At 38.4% G+C, this 27838-nt stretch overlaps 1 protein-coding gene across 1 annotated transcript in view; it reads left to right on the top strand.

The window, feature by feature from the left end:
* Window positions 1-27838, top strand: part of VWA8 (von Willebrand factor A domain containing 8) — a gene marked incomplete at both ends in the record, with an annotated part of 186731 nt that overhangs the window by 49068 nt on the left and 109825 nt on the right. The window contains 9 exons of the mRNA XM_080612926.1: window positions 1634-1768; window positions 1849-1926; window positions 10114-10274; window positions 11437-11550; window positions 19070-19238; window positions 19580-19657; window positions 23596-23711; window positions 24573-24679; window positions 26548-26654. Of these exons, the coding sequence (XP_080469052.1) occupies window positions 1634-1768; window positions 1849-1926; window positions 10114-10274; window positions 11437-11550; window positions 19070-19238; window positions 19580-19657; window positions 23596-23711; window positions 24573-24679; window positions 26548-26654 (1065 nt within the window). The remainder of the gene's footprint in view (window positions 1-1633; window positions 1769-1848; window positions 1927-10113; window positions 10275-11436; window positions 11551-19069; window positions 19239-19579; window positions 19658-23595; window positions 23712-24572; window positions 24680-26547; window positions 26655-27838) is intronic.

Raw genomic sequence — 27838 nt, 5'->3', positions numbered from 1 at the left:
TCCCTTATCCAGGTCGTTGATGAAAATATTAAACAGCACTGGTCCCAGCACCGACCCCTGAGGGACTCCACTAGTCACAGACCTCCAGCTAGATTCTGCCCCATTGACCACAACTCTCTGCCTTCTTCCTTTCAATCATTTCTTGATCCACCTCACTACCTGATCATCAAGCCCACACTTCCTTAGCTTATCTATGAGGATGCTGTGGGAGACAGTATCAAATGCCTTACTGAAATCAAGAAAAACCACATCTACCGCTCTACCATCATCCATCCACCTAGTTACTTCCTCATAGAAGGCTATAAGGTTGCTCAAACATGACTTCCCCTTGGTAAAACCATGTTGGCTACTCTTAATGACTCCCTCATCCTTGATATGTCTAGAGATGGTGTCAAGAATAAGTTGTTCCATCACCTTTCCAGGGATGGAGGTAAGGCTGACCGGTCTGTAATTACCCGGGTCCTCCTTCTTGCCCTTCTTATAGACTGGTGTGACATTTGCCATCCTCCAATCCTCAGGCACCTCTCCTGTTTCCCACGACTTACCAAAGATGATGGAGAGAGGCCTAGCAATGACCTCCGCCAGCTCCCTCAGCACCCGTGGGTATATTCCATCCGGACCCATCGATTTATAGATGTCCAGATTGCTTAACTGATCCCTAACCCAATCCTCATCTACCAAAGCAAATTCCTCCTTTATCCTGACTCCTTCTGGGGCTATAGGAATCTGGGGCCCCTGGGGAGAGTCTGCAGAAGACAAGACAGAGGCAAAGAAGGCATTCAGCACCTCTGCCTTCTTTATATTTTCTGTCTCCAGGGCACCCTCCTGTTTCTTCTGATGAAGTTTATGAAGTGCTAGGTGGTGAAATAAGGTCGTATTCATGCTGATCTGCAGTTTTGAAGTTAATATTGAATTTGGGCAGTCTAGAATTAGTAGGAGTCAGAGAGAGGTGAGGAGTATCCTCAGAGAGTTTGTACCATGACAAAGTGAAAAGGGGAGCAGCAGCAAATGGGAATTTGTCAGAAAAAGGTGGATCTGTAGGGACCTGATTTAACTCTTTCTTGAGGAGAAGGTTTTTAATTTTGTTTGATGTGTAGGTGATACTTCCTGAAAATAGGTCTGCAGAATGTCTCTTTGGGAACAAGAGGGCATAAGGAATTTGCAGATGAAACGGTTCCCAGACTAGAATGGGGAGTGGAAATAGAGCCTTAACGTGGATTACGACTGAAATGCTGCAAAGTTCTGGTCAAAGTAACCCCTTCAGGATTTTACAATACAAATTGCTCTTTCTCGTCCATGTTTTTCTGATGAGCAATTAATGTTGGTAATTTTTATATTTTGTCTCTAGCGGGAACAGCCTCAAGTTCTTTGCAGACCCCAGTGCTGTAATTCCATTTGTTCACATTTTGCTACTTTTTTATGAAAATGAGACAAAGGAAGTGTGAAGGAGGTTGTCTGTTAGAAATTATGTGATTGAATATTTTTTAAGTGAAAGATATAAGTTTGATGGATGACAGTCATCAGCAAAATACCACAGTAGTTTTGGAGAAGTGTAACCCAGGCCACACAAAGCCTAGAGTTATCACAGTGTAGCTTATTTAGCATTTTGATTGTATTCTTTTTTTCCTTATAGGTTCCAGCTGGGACTGCGCTATTAAAAAAACATCCTCGATCAAATACTTTTATAAAGACTTCCAGCCATAATCAACTGTTGGCAGAAATGATGCAATCCCATATGGTTAAAGATATGTGTTTAATTGGAGGAAAAGTAAGAATTGAAATTTCTTTTCTCCTTCCTTACCCATGTTTTCTAGAATGTAATCTAGTTCTTACTTTTTAATTTTTTAGGGCTGTGGCAAAACAGTTATTGCTAAGGAGTTTGCTGATATACTGGGATACAGCATAGAACCTATCATGCTATACGAGGTAAGTAAACTATGCTTTAAATATGATCTAAAATATAATACACAGGTGTATATTCTCTCCCTCAGTTATTTTAAAAACTGGAGCAGAGCTGCATATATAATATATGTACTTTTTAATCTATATAATATGGTTAAAAAAATAAAGGTTAGCAAAGATTTCAAAGATAACAGTTTTCTGGTCATTATAGAGCATTTTTTACTCTCTGTGTTAGAATGCTTATGTAAAATATCTTCTCACTGCAGGCCTGAATAGAGGGGGTGCTGTGCAATATAGTTAGTACAGTGTTACTACTTATAACCTAGCCCTGATATTGCTTTCCTTCAGTTTTATTGAATTTGTTGTGAATGTGTAAGAGAGGGTGTCTAAATGTAAGGAGAATCATTTAACACAGTGGTCTTTCTCATAGCCACAGAGAACTGACAGCTCATTCTGTGATTTGGCATGACTGAGTGTCATAAAAGATACTTCATCTTTTGTGTCTTCTCCTTTTTGGACTTTTTTCCCCTTTTGAAGTATGAGTCTTGCCTTTAGGTCAGAGTGGTGACCACTGTAATTCATGCATGTTGAATGCCTCCAGAAGACCTTTTGTTGTTCCATTTTCTTATTTATTTATTAATTTTTCCCTATATGCTATTTAATCTTGAATGGAATTCTCCATTACCAACATTATTTTTTTTTTTTAATTGTAATGGAAGATGGTTTCCTTATTTTATTGAAGGCTTTATTTTTGTGGGGAAGCTTTTTAACATTATTTCTCATGTTCCATAAGCTTAATCTTTTTTCTGTGTCTTTGTTTGTTTTTTTTTTTTAATGTTTCTTCTGTCAAGATAACCTGATATCCTCTTGCATACTTATTTTTTCTGATGCCTGACACATGGAATTTCTCTGCCTTTTTTTACCTTCTTGTTTATTCTGACAATTACAGTTGCAGTGCAACTGTGTTGCAGTAGAGATTAGAAGATAAGTTTCCATGTTCAAAGTTGCTGCATTCTAGAAATATAAAATAAGGGTGGTGTTTAAATATAATATATGCATATTGCATTCAGTGAATATTAACTTTGTTATTCATAGGTGCTATGACAAACAGACAATAATCTTCTGCCTGTAGCCTAATTGTTGCTAAATTATTTATGTTGTGTCTTAGTACAGATGTGGCTTTAAAGATGACTTTGGGGTGAAATGTGCATTAACTCTGTTTGGGACATGCACAAGCAGTTGACAGTCATGGCAGTCATGGGGTAACATGGCAAGAAGGAAGAACTGGAGAAGTCATAAGGGTGTCCAAGGGCTTTGAAGGTGGTGGCAAGGAGTTTGTTGTTGTAGCTGTGTTTTTAATGAATTGGAAGATGAAATGTACAGTAATTGAAAAAGTAAGGGCAGAGGGAATGTTTTTATTGTGGAAAATGTAAAGTTTGTATTAAAAAGATTGACATAGGAGTAGTAGTAATGGTTCCAGGAGAGTTGGACATGCAGGATAATAAGGGAATTAAGGTTTTGGAGCTGTCAGTTGTCTTGGAGTGTGGTAAAAATGGCATAGTGGAGCTGCTGTACATTTGGGGGTTTTCCCTTTGATTTCATGCTGGCGGCACTTCAGGCTTTCTCACAGCACTGGGATATTTTTGCGAACTCCAAGCTCTGTCATGCTTAACAGCAGTCTCCCATAGCCAGTGGTCACTCATAATTGTCAATTTTAGATCTTGATGCATTTTAACCTCATGACATAAACTGAAAAATTACGAGATTAAAAAGCAGAATTACTTTGCTAGCTTTTCACAGTAGAGACCACATATGTAAGGTTTTCTCCATTACCCCAAGGAATGAAAAAATTCTCAAATAAAATATGAAGTCGAGAGTCTCCCATGACCTTGCAAGTCAAAATATACCAAATATCATAGGATTTACAGTTTTAAGTGATAATAGGCAATGCTGCAGAGGAACATTAGCATCAGATTTAATGCAGTATATTGGTCTCTTTCTTCCATACCTTTGGTGCTTGAAATTTTTCACATGCAGCGTGGAGACCTCCAAAGGAAGAAATGGCAGTGGCAGCTGCTTTGGAAGTGCAATGCCATGTGGGGAGAGACACTGACAGAAATGGGTGGTGAGGTTGAAGGGTTGAAACAGATAAAAAGTGAGAGAAAATAGGAAAAATAAATATTACTGATGCTGAAAAAAGGAAGACAATCCATTTTATGTTTTCCTGCGCTGTTGAAAACCTCCCCAGACAGGATCCCACTGCTTTTCCTTCCCCCTGTATGGCTTCAGCTGATAAGGGCACAGACTCTGAAATTGTGTCTGCGTAGATGGAAGTTAGACAGATGACTCGTGCCTTTTTCTTATGCTTTAAGGTGGCCAGGTGTGAGCGTATTTGGGTTCCAAAGCTACATAACCTCATCAATGTAATATTATGTTCATAGTAATATACTTGGATTCCCAGCACCTATTGCCTTCTGTACAATGGCATATTAAGATAGGTGCATAGTTTCTTAGCCAGAACTGTCTCCAGTTAGCCTGCATGCTTCTGTCTGCACTTGTCACTGTAAACATAGTTTTAAATCATGCTAGGAAAGAGTTTTGCAACTTACCAAACCTGCTTAAGGACAGGCACACCCTAACCCTTGTTTTCTTACACACAGTACAATATTGGGTACTCACCAGAAAAATTAGATAATTATTTGATTAAAAACATGGCCACTTTTTTTCGACATCCTATATTTAATTAGTATGGCTTCGCTGAACAGGAGCAGAAGACTTCCTTTTTGGAAACGCGTAAGAAGAGCTGACAATGAAATTAGTTACTCAGTAAACACCTGAAGGGATCTGTAATTCCTACATAAATAAAGCCTAGGCCAGGGAGTTGAAGTATTTCACACTGAAGTGAACCTTTTCTTTGGTTTCACCAGGGTTTGATCAAGTTCAGAGGGCAGAGGGTTTTTATAGAGAGGCTTTTTGGTGCTATCAAACAGTATCGCTAAGGCAAATGAATGACTGTTTGTGAGCTCATTGTTCACTATAAATTCCTGCGTAGACAAGTCTACGTAAGATCCACATGTGTATCTATATGTATAGATATTTCCTATGTACATTGTATTACATAATCTCAAAAGTTTTACAGGAAGCAGTGTATTAAACTCATTGAATGTAGGAGAGCTGTATATCTTCGGGTAAATTTTAAGAATGTATTTGTTTTTCTTAAAATATGAATAACACATCATAAGCTTTCCATAGCAAACTAATGGGATAATTTAATGACAGAACAAATGTTACATGTAGTAATTTATGCAGTAATTCAACAGAGAAGGCTATGAAAAGCTGGATAATGCTGTAAATTTAGCAGGTTTTTCTACTTTGTTCAAGAAACTGCCATTTTGGTTTGTTTTGGCTTGGTTTGATTCGGGGGGTTTTTTTGTTTGTTTGGTGGGGTTTTTGTTTTTGTTTTGTTTTGAGAGACAGCATATTGTCCTAAATCATTTCTAAAATTAAGGAGGTTTTTATTTGTCCTATGGCTTATTTTTATTTTCCAATAATTTCTGCAGCACAAAAATGAGCAGTGGCACCTCTCTTTGGAGTGTAGCAATAGCACTGTTTTTCTTCAGCCTCTGTGCAGAAATGAATTCTTAGAATTTTTTATATATATGTATATATATTATGTTTACTTTTAGTTTTAATATTTGCTTCATCATTCTTTCCATCTGAGGTTGATTTAGGGGCTTCAGTAGTTTGAAAAGGTATAGCTCTTTATACTGATTTCACAGAAAAAGACTCTTGAAAGCTTTTATGTTATGAGGTGAGAATCAGATTTACCTAAACCAAGGGTTCCCAAAGCCTTTGAGCACATAGATCATCCCTTATCCTAACAGTTGGCTCAGAGAACAATTCCTGTCTCATTTCTGGTATCTGACATCATTATATGGATTTCTCATTATATGCAATTCCAGGCAAATTGCTGACAAAGGAAGCTCATCCTGATTAGGAAAGGTTTGTTTTTAAGTTGTCTCTTAATGCAGTTAAGCAACAGCAAATGAGAAGCAGCAGTCAGCTTCTTTGTGGACTGTAGCTAGGGCACTTTTGGTTTAGATTTTTAAAATAAAACATTTTCTTCCCCCAGAGTTTCAGGGGAAAAAAAGGGCAATGTTCAAAGTGATGTTACTACAGTTTTCCAGCAATTTGTTCCTTTTCTTCCCAAGGAAAAACAGTCTTCTAAGCACATCACTAGTGTTTGTGTATTGTGGTGGTTTTGTTTCTAGGAGTATTTTTTTCTTTTTTTTTTTTTCTTTTTTACTTGACCTCATTTTTTTTTTTTTTAACAAATTCCGTCCGATTTTTTTATTTGAGAAATACTAACGAAATACAAGTCCAAATTGGCATGAAAAGCAGGAAACATAGATTTTTCACCTCATAATTCCCAAGAACACAATTAGTAGTGTGAGCCATGAGAAATGGCTACGTTGGAGGCTTGTATTACAATAGCTGCTAAAAGGAGTGGAACATAGGTTATGCTACTTGTTTTCTGTCCTAAGCTCATTTTTCCTCTATATAATCATAGAACCATATACTAGTTCGGGTTGGAAAGGACCTTAAGATCATCTAGTTCCAACCCCCTTGCCATGGGCAGGGACACCTCACACTAAACCATGTCACCCAAGGCCTCATCCAGCCTGGCCTTGAACACCACCAAGGATGGAGCATTCACAACCTCCCTGGGCAACCCATTCCAGTGCCTCACCTGCCTCACAGTAAAGAATTTCTTCCTTATATCCAATCTAAACTTCCCCTGTTTAAGTTTGAACCCGTTACCCCTTGTCCTGTCACTACAGTCCCTGATGAAAAGTCCCTCCCCGGCATCCTCATAAGCCGCCTTCAGATACTGGAAGGCTGCTCTGAGGTCTCCACGCAGCCTTCTCTTCTCCAGACTGAACAGCCCCAACTTTCTCAGCCTGTCTTCATACGGGAGGTGCTCCAGTCCCCTGATCATCCTCGTGGCCCTCCTCTGGACTTGTTCCAACAGTTCCATGTCCTTTTTTATGTTGAGGACACCAGAACTGCACACAATACTCCAAGTGAGGTCTCCTGAGAGCAGAGTAGAGGGGCAGGATCACCTCCTTTGACCTGCTGGTCACGCTCCTTTTGATGCAGCCCAGGATACGGTTGGCTTTCTGGGCTGCGAGCGCACACTGAAGCTGGCTCATGTTCACTTTCTCATCGACCAACACCCCCAAGTCCTTCTCTGCAGGGCTGCTCTGAATCTCTTCTCTGCCCAACCTGTAGCTGTGCCTGGGATTGCTCCGACCCAGGTGTAGGACCTTGCACTTGGCATGGTTAAACTTGATAAGGTTGGCATCAGCCCACCTCACAAGCGTGTCGAGGTCCCTCTGGATGGCATCCCTTCCCTCCGGCGTATCAACCAAACCACACAGCTTGGTGTCATCGGCAAACTTGCTGCAGGCGCACTCAGTCCCACTGTCCATGTCACCAACAAAGATGTTGAACAAGACCGGTCCCAACACCAATCCCTGAGGGACACCACTCGTTACCGGTCTCCAGCCGGACATTGAGCCATTGACCACAACTCTTTGCGTGCGGCCATCCAGCCAGTTCTTTATCCACCAAGTGGTCCACCCATCAAATTGATGTCTCTCCAATTTAGAGACAAGGATGTCGTGTGGGACAGTGTCGAACACATTGCACAAGTCCAGGTAGATGATGTCAACTGCTCTGCCCCTGTCCATCAGTTTCGTAGCCCCATCCTAGAAGGCCACCAAATTGGTCAGGCAGGATTTCCCCTTAGTGAAGCCATGCTGGCTGTCACCAACCACCTCCTTGTTTTTCATGTGCCTTAGCATGCCTTCCAAGAGAATCTCCTCCTAGGTTTTGCCAGGCACAGAGGTGAGACTGACTGGTCTGTAATTCCCCGGGTCATCCATTTTCCCCTTCTTGAAAATGGGGTTATATTTCCCTTTTTCCAGTCATCGGGAACTTCACCTGACTGCCATGATTTTTCAAATATGATGGCCAGTGGCTTAGCAACTTCATTCACCAGCTCCTTCAGGACCCGCGGATGGATTTCATCAGGTCCCATGGACTTTTGTACATTCACGTTCTTAAGATGGTCTTGAACCAGATCCTCTCCTACAGTGGGCCTAGGGTCTTCATTCTCACAGTCCCTGCGTCTGCCTTCCAAGACTTGGGTGGTGCGGTCAGAGCCTTTGCCAGTGAAGACTGAGGCAAAGAAGTCATTAAGAACCTCAGCCTTCTCCAAATCCTGGGTAGCCAGTTCTTCTGATAGCTTCCGGAGGGGGCCTGTGTTATCCCTAATCTGTCTTTTATTTGCAATGTAACTACAGAATCCCTTCTTGTTATCTTTAACATTCCTAGCCAAGTTTAATTCTAGCTGGGCCTTAGCTTTCCTAACCTGGTCCCTAGCTTCCCAGATAAGATTTTTTATAAAATAAAAAAGGTACTGTAAAACACACAAAAAAGTTACAATGACTGTTGCAAATCAAAGTAGGCATTTTGTTTCAAAAGGCAATATGTTGCCATTGCTATTCCCAAAATAAAGGCAAAAAAATTAATTCTTCTACTCTCTTACCTCTCCTCAAAAGGGAGGGACTTTCAGTGTTATTCTAACACTATATATATAATAATGTTACAATTTTAAGATTGTGTATTAAAAATTGGTTTAGAGTAAATAAATAGAAATAATAAATAAGGCTAGCAAATAAAACAAACCCTTTACACAAACTTCCCATGTGTTAGTAAGTGATTCTTCTTCTTAATGCATCACTAAAATTATTGTCATTCAAACATTTAAATTACAATATAAACATTATATTTCAGAAAGTGTTTAGCAGCAAAATGCACTCCTGAGTTTATCTCCAGAAAATTAATGCATGGTTCTCAAATAGTTGTTGGAATTACAGATGGACATTCTACATAAGCATACTAGGCTCCCAATCAGTTCATACTATACGTTGTTCCATTCCTCTGCAGGTAATTTATCAGAAGGTGTGTTAGTCAAATATTCAGTATACAGCATGTACTCTTTGCTGAATTAACACTTCTGATGCAATTCCTAATAACACTTGCATTTTTCTCTGGCTTTGATAAGAATGTTGCATATTCGGGTTTTAGTCTAATTCATTAATAAAATAGAAAAGAGCAAACACAGCAGTTAAAAGAGAAAAATTAAAAAAAAGAAAAAAACCCCAACAAGCTCAACCAAATCAAACAATAATCCTGGTTTTGTGGATTTAAATGTGGGACTTTAAGTTATACAAACGTGGAAGCATTGAAGGAACCAGACTTTGTCCTGTTATTTTAAGGCTTTTAAGGAAATGTAGAAAGAGGAAATGATTCAGGCTAGATGACGTAATGTGTTCTATTTTTATTCTTTAAAGTTCAAAAGGTTTATAGTTGTGAAGAGGACGTATACAAAAGCTACAGCTACAATACAAAATACTTTTCTCATCCTCTTTCAGGTTAAGTTGTGTTCACAGCACAACCTGAAGGAAGGAATTTCATCTTCCAGGTCACAAAACAGCTATTACGTCTTTGTTGATCTAGTGCTTACCTGTTATAATGGAACATATAAAATGTGTGTGCTGGAGGATAATGTGGAGTTTGCCTTTGGCTTTGATTTATCCCTTAAGCATTATTTTGTGACATGCTGTATACTTTTGATATTTTGTGTGTTACTGGATTCTTTCTTACTCTGTCTTTTATTCTCTGATGCTTCCACTGCATTTTCCTGCTGAGAGGTGGGATGTCATGCTGGTTTGTGTTCAAGATTAAAGGTGAAATCTTCCTCTTTCAGGTGACTTCTACATGAAATAGATGACCTAGTTTGTTCTAGGTGTAAACTGCTGCCCCCTTCTGTACACAAAGCTGTGTACAAGTTGCCATCTACTTGCATTATGTTTAAGGGCAGGGGGGAAGGCTTTTGTTCTGGTTTCAAGGAGATGATATTGGCAGGTCTAGAACTTCCAAAGACTGTTCAACATAGTGTATGTGTAGATTTCTGTGTATATTTCTAGTACTCTTTGGAAAAGTAATTGAAGATTTCCTGCTCATTTTCCTTGGGTGTATTCTCAGGAAAAACAGCATGCAGTTTTTTAAGGAGAAAGCATGTACTTGTCAACGCAGAAAATAGAGCATAAATATATTCATCTAATGAATTGATACTTACAGGATATGACAGCTAGAGATTTGCTACAGCAAAGGTATACACTTCCTAATGGAGACACTGCTTGGAGACCATCGCCACTTGTTACTGCTGCCCTGGAAGGAAAGCTTGTTATTCTTGATGGCATTCATCGAATTAACCCTGGCACTCTAGCTGTACTTCAAAGGTCAGGATATGAGCATGGATGAGTTGGCTGTGCGTGATTTGTTCATTGAGCACATGCATACTGAGAAATAAAGTTCCTTTTGGTGAATATGACTTTCCATAAGTTCAAGAATACTGTAAAGATCAATCTGAGCATTGAAGTTTCATAAAATATATGATGTTCAGTCTTCACTTACTTAAAAGCAGAATAAATTATTTAATTTTCTTTGTAAGTGCATAATACAGGAAATTTCAGCTCTTTGTAAATACCGACTTAACTCTGAATTGAAGGAAGAGTTCAATTTTACTGTAAACTTAGGAAATCTAAAAATCAGAAGTATTTACACATTGATTTGAAAATGCAAGATGTCAGAAAATGTTTGAAATACTTTTCATTCTGCTTCTAAATAAAATGCAGTCATTGCAGTTACATGTAAAAGCATACTGTATTTTGATTGCAAAGAACTTTTTCTAAACATTAATTTATCGTTTATTGAATTATGAAATAAACTTTGCAGAACAGTAGTAGTAATAGCAAGTACTATGTTAATAATAATCTGTACTGTCAGGTCAATTTTTTTCTGCTATTTCATGTTCCTGCATCGCATACTGCAAAATAAAGGACAGCACCAACCTTCAAAGCAGATTGTAGCAAAACCATTTTGTGCCTTCTCTTCTTATACATATACACAGAAGGTTAGAAGAGAGAATTATGTTTGCCTTGTTTTCCCTTTTTAATCAGTTTAGCTTTGCTTTCTGGTTTTCTTTGACACATGCATATATTATATCTAATCAACTTCTGCACAAAACAAGTAAGAGGTGGGTCTGTATGTTGGCTAATCATTGCAACCAACTGAAATACATTGCTTCAAGAAATAAATCGAAAGTATATTACTTGGTACAAGTATAACAAAGTGGGCTGTTTCATGCGATTTATGCACACTCTACTGGTAAGACAGAATTATTTTTTTTCTTCCTCTTACCTCATCTATTTAAACTAGGTTGACTGACTGACTGTGTGCTGAAACTGTTTACTGATGCATATTATTTTGTCTTCACACCTGGATGCATCTTAGATTTCTTTTTACTATCACACATGTAGGTTCTAAAAAAGCATTAGTTGATATATGCATATGTAAAAGTGAGCAAAGGCTAGATAAAACTTATTCTTTATTTTCAAACAGACTAATACATGACAGAGAACTGACCCTCCATGATGGCACCAGATTGTTAAGGGAAGATAGATATCAAAACTTAAAAGAAGAATTACAGATTTCTGAGGAGAAACTACAGGAAAGGTAAAGTGTCAGCTATGACTATCGAATGCAAACAGAATTTCATCCTGTAAAAAGCTTGATCTTTATTTTTTATTTTTACTTTTTTTTCACAAAAACATCATGCAAAATGCTTCTCTATTAAATTGGTTACCTTCTAATCACTAAATCACTAAATCTAATCTAATCTTTTAAACATCAGTTTCCTCATGAACCTTCTTTCTTTCTATGGCATGGGAAAATTATATCCTGTTTAGAGTGCTTGACCTGAAAGGAAAACATTCAGTATCCTTTAACAGAAGGAGTTGGACATTGAGGAGCAATTATAAGTACATAAAAACATAGATACAAAGGTATCTAATATTTAATTTTGGAATATTTTATTACTACTATTGGAAAATAAAGCTAAATTGAAACGAAATAAAACTTGTTATTTTCTTTTGCCTCATTAGCTAGAAAGCTGGTATATAATTTACAACTAATATGGAGCAGGAAATCCTAAGGATGGGTTGGGACCCGTTATGCTTACTGTTTTTGTTTCTTCACTTCCACTTGTCTGCTAGAAACATTCCACAGATAGAAACGTTTTCTAGTCCTTTGAAGCTATGCTTGTTACATAGTCAATCACTGCTGACCAGTTGTAGTTAATGGGAGGGATATCATTGAGTGTACATCAAAACAAATGCAATCTAATATTCAGTAGTACATAAGGACCTAAACATACTGTGATTCTTAAATGGCTCTGATCTCTGAAAAAACATTCTGTGATTCTATGTCAGATATCTGTGCTCATATTTACACTGCAGGGTGTGCCTATGCCCAAACTTTGAAAAGGCTTTATTGCTTATAGTAGGGGTGCATTCATGATGTGCTACCCTGTTTCTCTCAGTTGTCTCACTGAATACAATTTTTTCGTTGACCTTTGTAGTCATCCTTTAGAAAAGCTATTTTTCTTTCACTGTTTTTTTTTTTTTAATTATTCTTTCTAGTTCCCTTTTGATCCAGAATACTGTGGTTTTTAAAAAACAACACCACCAAAAATAAACCAAACACCACAACAAAGCGGACTTTTATTTTAGGTCTTCCATGACATTTATGTTGATTTTTTTTTTTTTTTTTGGTAGGTATGGTGTAATCTAAGCCTACTTCTTGTACCTAATTAGTTGAAGTCCACTGTGCTAGAATCTTACCTTCTCCTAGGTGAAATGTTCAATCTGGCCCTTGTTCAGCTTTTTTCTGTATTGACGTATTCAAAAGAAGCCAGGATAAAGCAATGTAAACGTGTGTCCACTCCTTTGGTTTTGGCTGTGGGCTGCTTTGGCATCAGTGAACCACTGCTCTGTATAGAGGGCACTGTTCTCCTCAGCCATTAAGGAACTGAAGGTGTTCCAGGACCTCATCCTGACTTTGGTCCCTTACATATTCTGAAAACATCACAACCTTTCACTGGCTCCCAGGTGCAATGTCAATAGTTGCTCTTTGATTCCAGGATTACATTCCTTGCTGCTCCTTGCCCTTCTCATCAGCAGCTACTGCAAACTTCAGTACTGTTGCAAAAGATCGCCTTGTGGAGATTTTATATAGAATATGTTGTACCTTTAATTTATTAGCCATTAGCTGGGCAAGTTCTTACTTCTGAGTCATGATTGGAAAATGCTTTCCATATTGATGAGATATGTTGTCTCTTTTTTAATGTGTATCAATCGCTGTGGCTAGTGGTCTTAGATACATTTCTGTTAGAGAAAGGTGAATAGAGAGCTTTCTTATCCTGATTTACTGCATTTGACTAAAGTAATTTCAATACAGTTGCTCTTTGCCAGTACTGCAGAATATATGCTGTTATTCCCAGCTCTGCTGGAACTGAATCTGGGATGTTTGATGAGTGACACATTAAGACTACTGTTAATTTTCCAGCAAGGGAGTTACCTGTGGAAAGTGGTTTCAAGTTTTGAATCAGGATATTATTCTGACTTTCTTTGTCCTAAACCCCACTCATTCAGCCTCAATTCTTTTTTGTATGTTGAGAATCAATATGGTACGTAGAATACATATAAAATGTTACTTTTGTAGCTTAATTTTGTTATTAACATTTTTATTATCTATCTGATGTCATGTACTGATATGGTTCTTATGAGAAATTGAGGAAGAGTTAAAAATGTACTGAGAGGCACGTTAATGATTCAGTGGAAGTGCATGACAGAGTTTTAAATGTCTAAGCAGTTATGCAGGACTTAAATGATGTAGCTGAAAATAGTCATAAACAGAGGAGATACAAGATCAAGAGTAAAATGAGTGTTTCTGGAGGAGCAGAATTTGAAATAAACCAGCCAAAAGCTTTGTTAGGAAATTATTAAATTAGGAGGGCAAGGCCATCTTCAGGATTTCAGGAAAAGTGATAGCTGGAGACTGGAAAGCAGCTGTGGTAGAGAAGGCCTGATACCTTACTTTCATATGTCAGAGAAACCAAGAACATGGGAGTACATAATTCTCTCCACCCCGCATTCAAGTCAGCTTAGCTGTGCATGAGTGTTCTTGACTGTAGTGAATATTTGTAGTATAGTTTGCAGTTTCTGTCTTCTGTGCTGCTTCTAATCATTCATAAATACAAAATAACTCACTCTGTTTCCTTAATTTACGACTCACTAACGAGGTTGTCAGATGCTGCTGGAAGTTGCATAAATACAAATATGTCTTTCATAATGGAAAAGAACAACTGGTAATGCTTTTTACTAGACTACTTGGACTGAGTACTTTGTGAATGGAATTGAAAACCAGAATTTCCATTTAAAACTGTTATAGAGAAAAGGAGTACAATTCCTAAGCAATGAGCCAAAACTTCTGTAAACGTTATTTTTAGTCTCTGTCTATAAAAGGATTTGACACACCTAAAGATTTTTCCAATTTCTAAGAGAAAAAAGTTTGGGATACTGGAGAAGTTTTGGAGATAATGGGGAAGTTTTAGGGGATCCCTTCTTTAGACAAGCAAAATGCATTTTGTGCTAAGCTTTCGTGCTGCTATATGAAAATGTTTGATAGTAAAAAAAAAAAGTTTTTTCACAGTTTTAGTGATTTTAATGCTTCAATAATAATAATACTCGTATGTGTAGTAAAATAGTAGAATACTGCACAATCCATCCCTTTATTTCCAACCCTGATAACAAGTCAAGAGTTTTTAAATAAAGGGATGGTATTTCAGCTCGTACTATGAACTAAAGAAATCATGTGCCTTTCATATGAATCTATTATAGTACAGAATGTAAACGTGCTTAAACCACGGCAGTGTTGTGAGCAGTGCTTTACGAAGACGTTTGGTTTTCAGATGGCTTTTAAGTTTTGCAAGTTAGAACACTATTATTCATAAATTATATTTTTGGACAACATAATTTAGCAGTACTACTTTGGTAAAAGCTACTGAAATAGATTATGTTAGTCATTGTCACTGAGTTATATGTTCATTGTTCATTATTCACTATTATTTCTACATCTGTTGTGTCTAGTAACATTTTTCTGAGAAGGGCTTCAGACTGGTGGGTGCAATAGCTCCATTTGACAAATTCAAGCAGTACGTTTGTCTTTGTGAAATTTTGGGATACTCCTTGGCCTGCTGAAAGCCTTTAAGTTACAGGTAACTAGGAGTCAGCACAGAGTACTTTTTTTTCCTTCTTTTGCCACTTTGTCTGTGGAGTTAAGTTAGCGAATTGTCACAGTAAGATGACATTCACTCATTTGAGGAAAGGAAATATTTTTGTTTATGAGTATGCCAAGAAGAAAAAATAAAAAGCTGCCCTTGAGGAAGTGACAGATGGTCCTTAAAGATTGTCTACATAGAAGGAAATTATAGCTGCTGATTCCTTATTTATTTAATGATTGTATGATTCATTTTCCTGAACAGGTTCACAGATTAAGAGAAAATGCATTCAATTATTGTGCATATCCAAGATTTCTGCATAGAAGTTCTGAAGTAATCATCCTTTACTGAGACAGATACTGTAAAGGTAGAACACTGGCTTTACAAGACAAACAGTGAAGTGTTGGTTTGTCTTATGATGCAGTATTTTAACCTATTTGGGTGGATATCCCTCCCCCCAACACACACATGCACAGTGATGGTAAGGCCACAGTGTGGTGAGCAGAAAGGCAGCTAGTACAGGAAAACCTGGAAGTAGGTATATGATAGAATTGTTCAAAAACTAAGAAATCACTCATAATGCATGGGTGGTTTTAGTGCCCTCCAGACAGTGGGTTATTTTCCATGCGATTAGTTTGAAAGGGAAAACGCAGTAGATGAGACAAATACAGAATGTGGCAGGGAGTGAATTTAGCAAGCAATACAAGTTTTGAATTCCTTACATTTTCTAGCTTTTACTTCGTTTTTTGTTGTGTGGTTAGGTTTTGGTTTTGTTTTGGTGGTTTTTTTCCAGTTTAGTGAATTTTCAGATTATCTGTGTATTTTAGACAGTGTTGAAATTTAAGAAAAACTGCAAGAAAACAGTAATAGGTCATTGCAGCCCTAGTATTAGAACAATTCCGAACTCATAAAATTTGATAGAAAATGAGATTTATTAAATCATGTTATAGGAAGAGAGGACCAAAATTAGTTTTGCAGGCTGGCATCAGGAATGCTGTTCTGTTTGGGTTTTTGTTTCATTTTTTTTTAACTTTAGGAGAAACTTCAATTGCTCAGACCATGTGTCAATAACGAGCAAATCTTTCCCTGAAGTCACCCTGAACAATCTGTGTTCTGATCCTCCTCTCAAGAGCAGTGGTGGTAATCCTTGGTTTGAATTAAACGCTGATGTCAAAAGAATGATGTGCATACTATTAAGAGGGCTCTGCTAACTGTGTTGTCAGTAAACATTTAATAGGGAAGGATAGAGACTCTTCGTATTAATCAACTATCACCAAATCTTCCCACTGTGTTTGAGGCTCATTAATTTAAAAGGTGTCATGTTTTTTTACAAGATATGATTACTTGATTTTCCTCTACAAAGAACACAAGATGTCAAGGAGTTATTTCTTACAAAATATAGGAGCTCCATATTATATTCCTTCAGAGGCTTGATCTATAATACTGTAAGCTTACGTACAACCTTAAGCTCTTCAGTTGTGCTAATGGAAGCTGGGAACTTTCAGAGTGTTGCAGGACTGGGTTATTTAAGGTATTTAATAATACACTTAGCTTGACATTTGCATCACCGCAAACATAAGTCCAAACAATAGTCTTTTGAAGTAGCCAAATAGTTTTACTCATGTTTGCAAACTGGAAACCTACAGCAGTGATGGTGTGATATGTCCAAATCTAGAGAGGACGTCAGTGACTTTAATAGATATCAGCAAGTCAGCTTGCCCTGACTTTGCATTGCCTGTCCTTCCTCTTTTCCCTTTCTGGCTGTCCTCACCATGCCTTTTGAGTTAGGCAGGGACATGGAGGTACAAGAGAAATGTGTTCCCTCTATTAGGGAAAGCTGACTGCTTCTTGTGTTCCCCTATGGTATTACAGAGGGACCAGAATTTCTTTGTTTGAATTTGGTGGATTTCTGCAGGAGTGTTCTTTTACTTCTCAGCAGATGGGGGATTGGTAATAAGTGGGGAGTGTGGAAGTATGTGTATTTATCTTATCTAAGAAAGTTTTCTTCTTTAATAAGGTTGGCTAATGTTCCCTGACCTTTTATGCTTAGTGACAGTGACATTCCCATTGGTTCCTCTTTCATGTGATGTTTTCAGACATCTATTTCTATTTTTATCAATCAGGGAGTAGCTTCTAGGCTTATGACTTTCAGCTGAGAATAACTCATACCACCCCCTGTGTTTGCTTTGATATAAGAAACTGCTGTAATCACTCTGTTGTATCACAGTTTTATTGTTGTGACTAACAGATAAGCCAAGTATGAGTAGATTTGTTAATTTATGTTTCATGGTCATAGTCTGTTTTCTGATTCCATTGCTCCTGCCATCATTTCCCCCCCCAGTTTAACCAGGAGGAATACTTGCCTCCAAGTGTTCTGATTTTAAATATAGTAATTTAAATTGCATGATAACAGACATATCCAGAAATATAAGCTGTCTAATTAAATTTCACTTGCTATTTCCAAATTAACATTTCCAATTTTAGTAAGAGTACTGTGAAATTAATTGTTGAAAAAAGGCCATCCTTGAACAGTTTGACTGGCTTTTGTATCTGACGTCTAACTCTACCTGTTTCTAAAGATCATGCAGTTGTGCTGATTAGTGAGTACCACTAAATTCACAGTCCGAAGAGGTGGTAATATTGCATAGATGCGGGAAACAAAATACGTGAAGAAGGCAAAGGTACTGAAAACCAAGACAGTGATCTTCTACTGTGCCAACACACACATCTAAGAGTTGTGTATTTAAGTGTGTGTGTTGCTCACAGTGAGATCCCATTATCTTAAGTGGATTCAAACAGGCAGGTGTCTAGGAGACTGTTAGTCACTAAATCCTGCAGCGTGAACTAGGGGACACTGACTGAAGCTAGCAGATCAGTTCCATAAAGACTTAAAAAAGTAATGAAAGTACGTTTTACAACCATGAACAGTGTACGTGTTGCCACAGAAAGTTGTGGAGGCAGACAGGATGAAGAACTTCATAAAGGGATTAGACAAACTTGTGGATAAATGGACATTAAAGCAATAAAGATCTACCCTCCAGTGTCTTTGAAGATGTGATTGTGGGTGCTGGGAGAGTATGAGGGGACAGAATACTGGTAGTGGCTAGACTGATGTGTTTTCCTCATGGAGTATCTCTAGCTGTTGTAATAAGAGACAGAAAGTGTGGTGAGTTGGGTAGATTGAAGGACCCAGCAGGGCATTTCTTAAGTTCTTTTAAGTATTAATCTGCTGTTGGAGCGACCCGTCTCCTCATGTGGAGTCTAAAACAAGGCCAGGGTGGAGTGACTGGTTTGGACTTTGAAGTATAATTTTCAGGAATTTTCTGAAGTTGGATGTATTAATACCATCCCAAGAGTCTAGGTGATTTTTCCAAGGGCCACAAAGAGCATCAGTAAGGGAAATGTTCCTAAGCTGTTAATAAATCCACCTCTTCATGATGGCCAATATCTATGTCATCATTTCTTGTCAGCCTAATCGAGTAAAAGAAGTTAGTCATTACTGCAGCTCTGGTAGATCTTGTTCCATCCCTGATTTGCCTGTGAGACACCCTGCTTTAGGTAAAGCACTTGTAAAAGTCCATCAGATGAGTGAGATGTGTCCATTTCAGACATACAGCCCAGTAGACTGTAGCTTAGTTGCTGGTATTTGTTCACCTTGAGGTATGAAGATCCTGTTGCAGATGAGGAGACTTCAGTACCCTTGTGAGCGTAAAACCCCTGTAAATTTATAAAATTGCAGGTCACTTTTGCAGTCTTTGTCTTTTTTAAAAGATAAAATTACATTGCAAATTATCTGAATAGACTGTGGTATGATTCAGTACAATGATTTAATTCCTTTTTTCACCTGTTGTAAAAACTGAATTTGCTATTCACTGCTTAAGAGAGGTAATGCATTTATTAACTGTTATTTTGCAGGTCTATCTTTCCTATCCATCCTTCTTTCAGAATAGTGGTCTTAGCAGAACCTCCTGTCGTTGGAAGTAGCACCCAACAGTGGCTGGGTCCGGAGATTCTGACGCTGTTTCTTTTTCATAATGTTCGATCTTTACGTAAGAGTGAGGAAATTGAAGTTATAAAAAAGATGGTAAGTATGTTCAATATTTAAGGCACTTACAGACTATTGCTTACTGAACGTGATTATTTACTACATAAAAAATATTTTGCTGTTTCTGCCTAGCATGTCTTCATTTTCAAAGCTTACCAAAGCAGCGTATCTGCTTATCTGAAATGGTTTTGATATAAATTAGCATTCTTTCTGTGATATTAAATGATGCTGTAATAGAAAAGATGTTCTTTGCCAAAATTGCATTCCTTTCTGGTTGATATAAAGCAACTGCAGTAACTATGCTTATTGCATCTGTGTGTAGCTGTACATGGAACTTGCATATATTTCAGTAAGATTAATACTGGTTTTTGTTCAACCAGATTCCAAATGTACCCAGTGTTGCTGTGGAGCAGTTGTTGTCATTAACACACAAGCTTCGGGAGACAAATGACACCACGGTGAGCCCTTTTCTTTTGGCTGGGATTGGTTTTTGGTTTTGTTTTCTTTTCAAATGTACATTCTCCTGCTGTGAATGATCTGTTTTAACAAAGGCTGGGTGAAGCATGCTAAGCTATAGTGTTACTTCAAAGGCTTCTGGCTCATTTTGGGCTCCACCTGAGGATTGGAAAACCAGCCCCAGAAAATTATTGCTGGCAATTACTGCACTGCGTACTATAAACTTTTTTGATTTATGATGTTCATTTTTAGAATCTGCGTAAGTAAAGATTTTAGGAAATTGCCTGAATCCCAAAGAAGCCAGGCAGAACAGTATACGTTGTCAGTGGGTTTAGGTACGTGGCTCTCAGTAAAACATGCTTGAGCTGCCTTTTGAATAGGTATGGGTATGATCATGTGTGTCCAAATATTTTTTGATTACTTCACTTTAATCACCAGAACTTCTTGGGCAATCCCAAGCACAAATACATGCTGGACAGAGCTGGACAGAGACTGATTGAAAGCAGCCCTGGGGAGAAAGACTTGGGAGTGTTGGCTGATGAGCTTCCGCTCAACATGAGCCAGCAGTGTGTGCTTGCAGCCCAGAAAACCAACCGCATGCTGGGCTGCATCAGAAGGAGCGTGACCAGCAGGTCGAAGGAGGAGATTCTCCCCCTATATTCATTTCTCTTGAGATACCACCTGGAGTACTGTATCCAGCTCTGGGGCCCCCAGCATAAGAAGGACATGGAAGTGCTGGAGTGAGTCCAGAGCAGGGACATGAAGATGGCCAGAGGGCTGGAGCACCTCTTCTAAGAAGACAGGCTGAGAGTTGGGCTTGTTCTGCTTGAAGAAGAGAAATCTCTGGAGAGACCTTAGAGCAGCTTCCAGTACCTAAGGGGGGCCTACAAGAAATATGGTGAGGGACTTTTTACAGGGTCACGTGGTGATAGGAAATGGGGGAATGGCTTTAAAGTGAAAGAGGGTAGATTTAGATTAGGTATTAGGAAGAAATTCTTTACTGTGAGGATGGTGATGCACCAGAAGTTGCTGAGAGAAGCTGTGGCACATTCCTGAAAGTGTTCAAGGCCAGGTTGGATGGGGCTTTGAGCAACCTGGTCTAGTGAAAAGTGTTCTGCCTATGGCAGGGGGGTTAGAACTAGATGACCTTTTAGGTCACTTCCAACTCAAACCATTCTGTGATTCTATAAACTCTGCTGCATTACTGCTACAGGCTATTCTATTAAAGCAGTCTTGTCAAGAAAAGTAAGTCCTGCTTACATAGAAACCACAGAATTCTTTGAAAAGATACAGTCACCTCATGGTGGGTAAAAAAAAAAACAAAAAACCAGATTATTTTTATGGCTACTAAAACAGTGGATGTTTTTAATGTAACTAAAACGTACATGGAATGCAGCAGTTTAACTGGTATGCAAATGTAATCTGTTCCCCTTAGTTTTTATGATTCTAGCATCGGTAATAGTTTTTACAGTATTACTATTTAAGAAGCTGAGAGAGGCTGTCATGCTCTCCTGAGCTTAAAAGTAAAAAAATTGACTGTTGACTTTTGGGTACACCTTTGGGACTTACTTCCTACAGCTAATGTATAAATATATTGTTTTCGACATACTTGGAACACACCATGCCTGAACAGACCATTACAAAAATCCTTTCTATGCATGTGGATGTCTATAGCATTGTGAAATACCTGTGTTAAGTATATGATGTTGGATGAGAAGTAAGTCACAGTATGGATTGAGGGAAGATTCTTGTAGATGAGCAGTGACATGAGACAATGTTGGGAATAGCACACCTGTGTGGAGAGCTGAAATGTGTACCTTAGGTAACTCAAGATTATTTATAGAGTTGCCTAAGTATGTAAGCCTCTGCCAGAGATTATCCTGAAATATTAAGCATTGTTTAAAATGGTTCTGTTAACAATAGAATACCTGTAGACTATTCAGCTTGTGGGCGTTCTCTGCGTCATGGCAATTGTTTGCTTGATTTACAATAGAATCTAGAGACTACTGTCCAGATCCTGTTGAATTAGATGCCTCATAGATACATAATACGAAAACTGACGCTAACACAATTTTGAGCTTACAGTTGTTCAATATAAAATATTGAAAAACAAAAAAGGCAAAACAGTAAGAGAAAAGAGGAAATTTTGTTCCCAAAACTTTGATTGCCAGTTGCAAATATTCAGAAGATGTAATATATTCCTTCCTCTGTGGCCTGTCCTCTATTTTTATTTATTTCAGTGCAGGATGTGATACTGTATATTATTTAGACTTTAAAATGCCCGTGTCCTTAGAGATAAGATTTATCAAAGTGGCACAATGTATGAAATATACTACCTCAGTTACTATGCCCAGCTGCCATTCTCCGTTAGTGCAGCCCCATAGCTTGTAAGTTAGGAGGATTGCTTATCTGCCAAACCTCACTCTACTTGAGAACTTTTCTGCTGTTTAAGATACTTTTGGAAACAGAATGTGATCTCGTAAGCCAGCGAGGGTTCTGACTAGTGAGCAGGGATAACAAGGATACAGCACTCACCCCTCTCCTTTGCTCATGCTTCACACATGGCTGAGTAGGTCTTGAAATAACACTTGAAATGCCATCCCCTACATCGAAGTGTCCGTAATGCTGGGTGATAAACTACAGTGGTTCAGAAGATGCTTTGCAAATTCCTGACAATGAAAGCAGAAGGAGCAACAGTAGTAACCTTTGCTGTTTGTCCAATCGAACTAATTCTTGCTCAGAGCTATGCTAAAAAGTATTATCCTTTGTTGTCTCAGCATTTGAGAATAGTTTTGTACAATTGCATAGAACTGATTTTTTTTTTTAATATTAATGTCTGTTTGTCAAAACTGCAGTTTTCTAGGGGAAAGAATTGGTGTTAAGACATTTCTCATGCTTAATAATTATTAAAGGAGGGGGGAAGATTCTGAAATTCTTATCGTGTTGCTTTTCTCTGGGTTTTTCTTGCAGATGGGGAATTTCAGGATTTTTTTCCAGTTGAAACAGCATAATACATTAAGATAATTATCATGCAGTTAGAAATCATTTATATGACCCAAACCTAAATTGCCTAATTAAGCTATTTCACTTGACCCAGGCAAAGCATGGCGTGACTTATCAGATCACACTCATTGTTGTGAGTTTCCTGCTAAAATAAGGAACCTGTTTGTATTAGATACCTTCATCCGGTAGATATAATTATAGAATGATTTCTTTCTCAGTCTTTAAATCTGTCTTTAAATACATGGTCACTTGTTTGGGGTGTTTGTTTATTTATTTATTAAATCTTGCTGTATTTGAGGTCTGCTTTCCCAGGCATTGAATCATTTTTGTAACTCTTTACTGAATCTTGTCCAGTTTTTAGCATTTATTTTAACATGTCGACAACAGAAATGGACACAGTGTTCCAGTAACAGCCCGCCCAGAAGGCGTGTGCAGAGGTGATACAATCTCCTTACTGCTGCCCAGTGTTGTCTTGTTTATATGTCCAAGAATCCTGCCAGACCCTTTTGCCAGAGCATTACATGTGGAGCACATACTCAGCTTGTGAAAAGCAGATGAGTTTTTAGCATATTGATCTTTTTACAGTGGCTGACCTCCTTGTTATTGTTAATATTGTCTAGTGTTAGGTTTTATATAGCTAATAAAATTCAGTTATCAGCACATTTTTCTCCCTGTTGCTTATCAAGTGAAATCATAAGGCTAAGCTTTTGATGACATCATGATTTCCATGGCAGTGAACTGTTGCAACAAATACAGAAATACAAGCTCAGTGATTAAAAAGCGCAAGTTGCTGAAGGAGACAGAAAGCACCTATGAATTAGGAGAAAAATTGAAATAATTCTTTTGGATTACTTTTTTCTCAGTACTTATTTGGTTTAAATCGCTGAGATCCAGTCCCAAACATGAAATAATGTAAGTACCTTCTGTTTTTTGACAGGCACAGTCACTCGCTTCATCTTTATCTACTCGGCAACTATTACGAATTTGTCGTCGACTCTCACAACATCCAAATGAAAGTCTCTATTATGCTGTTAATAAAGCCTGCCTTTCCAGGTAAAAGTGCTAGATTTGGTTGAAGTTCAAGAGCTTCTTGGTCAGTTGCTAATGTGCAGTATAGCTTTTAATGCATTTTAGTAGATAATATGATTTCTGACTTGCTCCTTAAAGTCTGTCATTTCTTCAGAAGTATTTCTGTGGTGTTCTCAAACCTAAGAGGTAAGTGGAAATTACATACCTCTCCTTTCTCATCTTCATGAAAATATTTCATTACATTATATAAATTAGGTCACCATAATCAGCATTGCTTCACTGCCTCAAAAGACTCATAGTGGAGTTATATTAATGTCTAGCGTGACTGATGTCTGGTGGAGGCTTGATTCCAGTTCTGAAAGCTGTATGTAGAAAAGTCATGAATATCTAGGGGGTTTGTTTGTTTTCTTTTTCAAAAGAAAGCAAATTGCAATTATCAAAAGGTTTCAAAACTGTGAAAGGGCCTAGTTCAGGACACCTCAAAGCTTACTCTTGCTCTTTGGAACCTGGGGTCCAAGTGAACTGAGTCAAGAGAAGAGGTATTTCCAGAAAAAACAGTGTTTCTATTGTAGCTCTTACTGGCAGTGGAATGAGGACATTACATACTTCCAGTCCTAAACCCATCCTACATTCCAACCCTTTTGCAATATTTGGGAACACTGAAGCCTTTTAAAAGGAGCACGGGCCACAAATGTCGTTCATTGCCTGTGGAAGAAGCTCAGTTTCTCTCTATAAGGACAGGTTAAATCTTGAAGACTATTTGAGTGTGAAGGAATTCAGGGTTTGGAGATCAAAGTAAAGCTCCATACTGATTTTTAGGTTATGGAAAATACTAAAAACTTAAATCCTTAAGCTACAACTTCCTTATTTTTTTTCTTCATTTAGGTTTTTACCAAACCTTGCCAGATCAGCTTTACATAAAAATCTGCAGGATTGTGGTATTGAGACAAGTCCAGATGACACGAAGAAGCTAGAGGAAAAGCATTACACATGTAAGCTTCTGCCATCTTTTGCCTTGCTCTTACTCAGATGGTTGAGCATAGACAGGTGCATTAATTATCCTCAAAATTAAATGTTGTTTGCTTCACTTATATCCCTTTGACTTTGTTCTGTCAGAATGCAGTGCTGCTCTCAGTATGTTGATACATTTATATTGTCTGCTGTATTCCCAGCTGATGGAATTTTGTTCTCGATCACGTTTATGTGTTTCCCAGTCTAAAAGATCTATGGCCTTGGGCTGTCTTGGACTGCTTTTTCTTTTCCCTTCTTTTTTTCCCCCCATCAGTGGTAGCTACTCTTCTGTACAGTTACAGTCTTCATTTGCTCTTAATATTTCTCTGTTCTGTTTTTTACCACTGCTTCTTTTTCTCCACTGTTAAAATCAAGATTTTTCTTGTAAAAGTCTTGGGCTATGTTTTGCTTTCATTCTGGCACATGCTTCTCTGTTAGTTTCCCTTCTTTAAATCTCTGTGGTTGTTACATGTCACCTTTATCGAGCAGATCTTTGTTTCTTTACCTTAAACAACTTGTACTTGTTTGCAGTAGCCTTTCTGTTTCTGCCATTTTTCTCGCCTCTGCTTTCTCGTTCCTGTGTGACCCTTGGTCTTCATGCTAGCTGTATGTCTTTTCATATCTACTGTCAGGCAGCACATTTTGAGCAATTTGCCATTTTCCATTCGCTTAACTTTTCCTTCACTCTACTTCACCAGTGTTATCTCTGCTGTCATTCTTCTGTATGTTTATTCTCAGTTCTGGGATGTATTTGACTTCTGTGTTAAATCTTTGCAGTACTAAACACATCATTGGTTTTAATTCATATGGTTTTATAGATTTTATTTGTGTGTGTATATATAAAAATACATGTATAGATACAGCTATATTAATTTATTATACACAGTATAATATGTATGTGCAGCCATATGTATATACATACATACACACACGTATACGTATGCAGCCGTCCATTTTATCTGTATTTGCATTATTTTGTATCTATAAAATCTGTATATATAAAAGAATTCTAACTCTTGCCAGTTGTGTGATACTAGCTGCTTACCATTCTTTTTCTAATCTGCACACATCCCTTGAATTTTCTTTTTGTTCTGTAGGTGAACAATTAAAAACAAGTGTCTAGAATTCAGTCTATTTTTAGTTTTACACCATACTAGATTTAGAAATTAGTGGCAAAAAAAAAAATTACTGATTTTTTTTGCACACTATTATTATTTACACAGAGTTGTTATTTTCCTAGGGACAGAATTTATGGTTCTTTTAATCCAAGAAATTTTTCTAATGCACTCTTTCTTTCAGAGGTCTAGTTGAAGAGTATTTCAATGCATACAAATTTAGCCAGTTTTCACCAAAATGTTAAATGTGTTCGTGTTCTGGTATTAATCCATCTGAGCAAACCTGCAGTGCCGAAAGGGAGAATCCGCAGTGACTCCATAGTGTTGTGGTGGGTTGGCCCCGGCTCTCAGCCCAGCATTCCCACAGGTGCTCACTTACTATTGGAATATTAGTGATCTTCCAATAATATAATGAGAGTATGAAATTAAACCAAAGCAGTGGTCACAACTTCCATTGTTTTTCATGGTACTTTTTCCATAAGGTCACCTATTCATTGTTTATTGTAATGGACTTCTCTGAAATTTCAAAAAGCATTAAAATGAATTCTAAGGCAATCTCTTGTTAATGGATACTCTTTCAAGCATTCTCTTTCTTTAGATAGAAATCATTTACTGCAACCCACAGCCTTGTTAAAATTTGTAACTTGTTTGTTGCAAGTGTTGGGGACTGATGGCATGTCTGTTCAGAGGACGCTGTAAGTAATGCATTTGCTTGTTTCCTGGAAAATATCTAGGTGAAATAAACAGTGGGATTCTGAAGATAGGGTCTGTGACGATGCCGATTTATAACTCAGCTGAGAAAATGAAAGTGCCTGATGTTTTGTTCTATGAAAATGCACAAGTAAGTATGAAACTCTGGCTTCTGAGATATAAAAAGTCTGTTAAATGTGTACTCCTGTGCATGCTCATATATAGAATCATAGAATAGTTCGGGTTGGAAAGGGCTTTAAGATCATCTAGTTCTAACCCCCGTGCCATGGGCAGGGACACCTCACACTAAACCATGTCACCCAAGGCCTCACCCAACCTGGCCTTGAACACCGCCAAGGATGGAGCATTCACAACCTCCCTGGGCAACCCATTCCAGTGCCTCACCACCCTCACAGTAAAGAATTTCTTCCTTATATCCAATCTAAACTTCCCCTGTTTAAGTTTGAACCCGTTACCCCTTGTCCTGTCCCTACAGTCCCTGATGAAGAGTCCATCCCCAGCATCCTTGTAGCCCCCTTTCAGATACTGGAAGGCTGCTATGAGGTCTCCACGCAGCCTTCTCTTCTCCAGGCTGAACAGCCCCAACTTTCTCAGCCTGTCCTCATACGGGAGGTGCTCCAGTCCCCTGATCATCCTCGTGGCCCTCCTCTGGACTTGTTCCAACAGTTCCATGTCCTTTTTCTGTTGAGGGCACCAGAACTGCACACAATACTCCAAGTGAGGTCTCCTGAGAGCAGAGTAGAGGGGCAGGATCACCTCCTTTGACCTGCTGGTCACGCTCCTTTTGATGCAGCCCAGGATACGGTTGGCTTTCTGGGCTGCGAGCGCACACTGAAGCCGGCTCATGTTCACTTTCTCATCGACCAACACCCCCAAGTCCTTCTCTGCAGGGCTGCTCTGAATCTCTTCTCTGCCCAACCTGTAGCCGTGCCTGGGATTGCTCCGACCCAGGTGTAGGACCTTGCACTTGGCATGGTTAAACTTGATAAGGTTGGCATCAGCCCACCTCACAAGTGTGTCGAGGTCCCTCTGGATGGCATCCCTTCCCTCCGGTGTATCAACTGAACCACACAGCTTGGTGTCATCGGCAAACTTGCTGCAGGCGCACTCAATCCCACTGTCCATGTCACCGACAAAGATGTTGAACAAGACCGGTCCCAACACCGATCCCTGAGGGACACCACTCATTACTGGTCTCCAGCCAGACATCGAGCCATTGACCACAACTCTTTGCGTGCGCCCATCCAGCCAGTTCTTTATCCACCGAGTGGTCCACCCATCAAATTGATGTCTCTCCAATTTAGAGACAAGGAT

The sequence above is a fragment of the Psittacula echo genome, assembly GCF_963264785.1.
Source record: "Psittacula echo genome assembly, chromosome: 3".
NCBI lineage: Eukaryota > Metazoa > Chordata > Aves > Psittaciformes > Psittacidae > Psittacula > Psittacula echo.
This window is presented reverse-complemented; position numbering and strand designations above follow the sequence as displayed.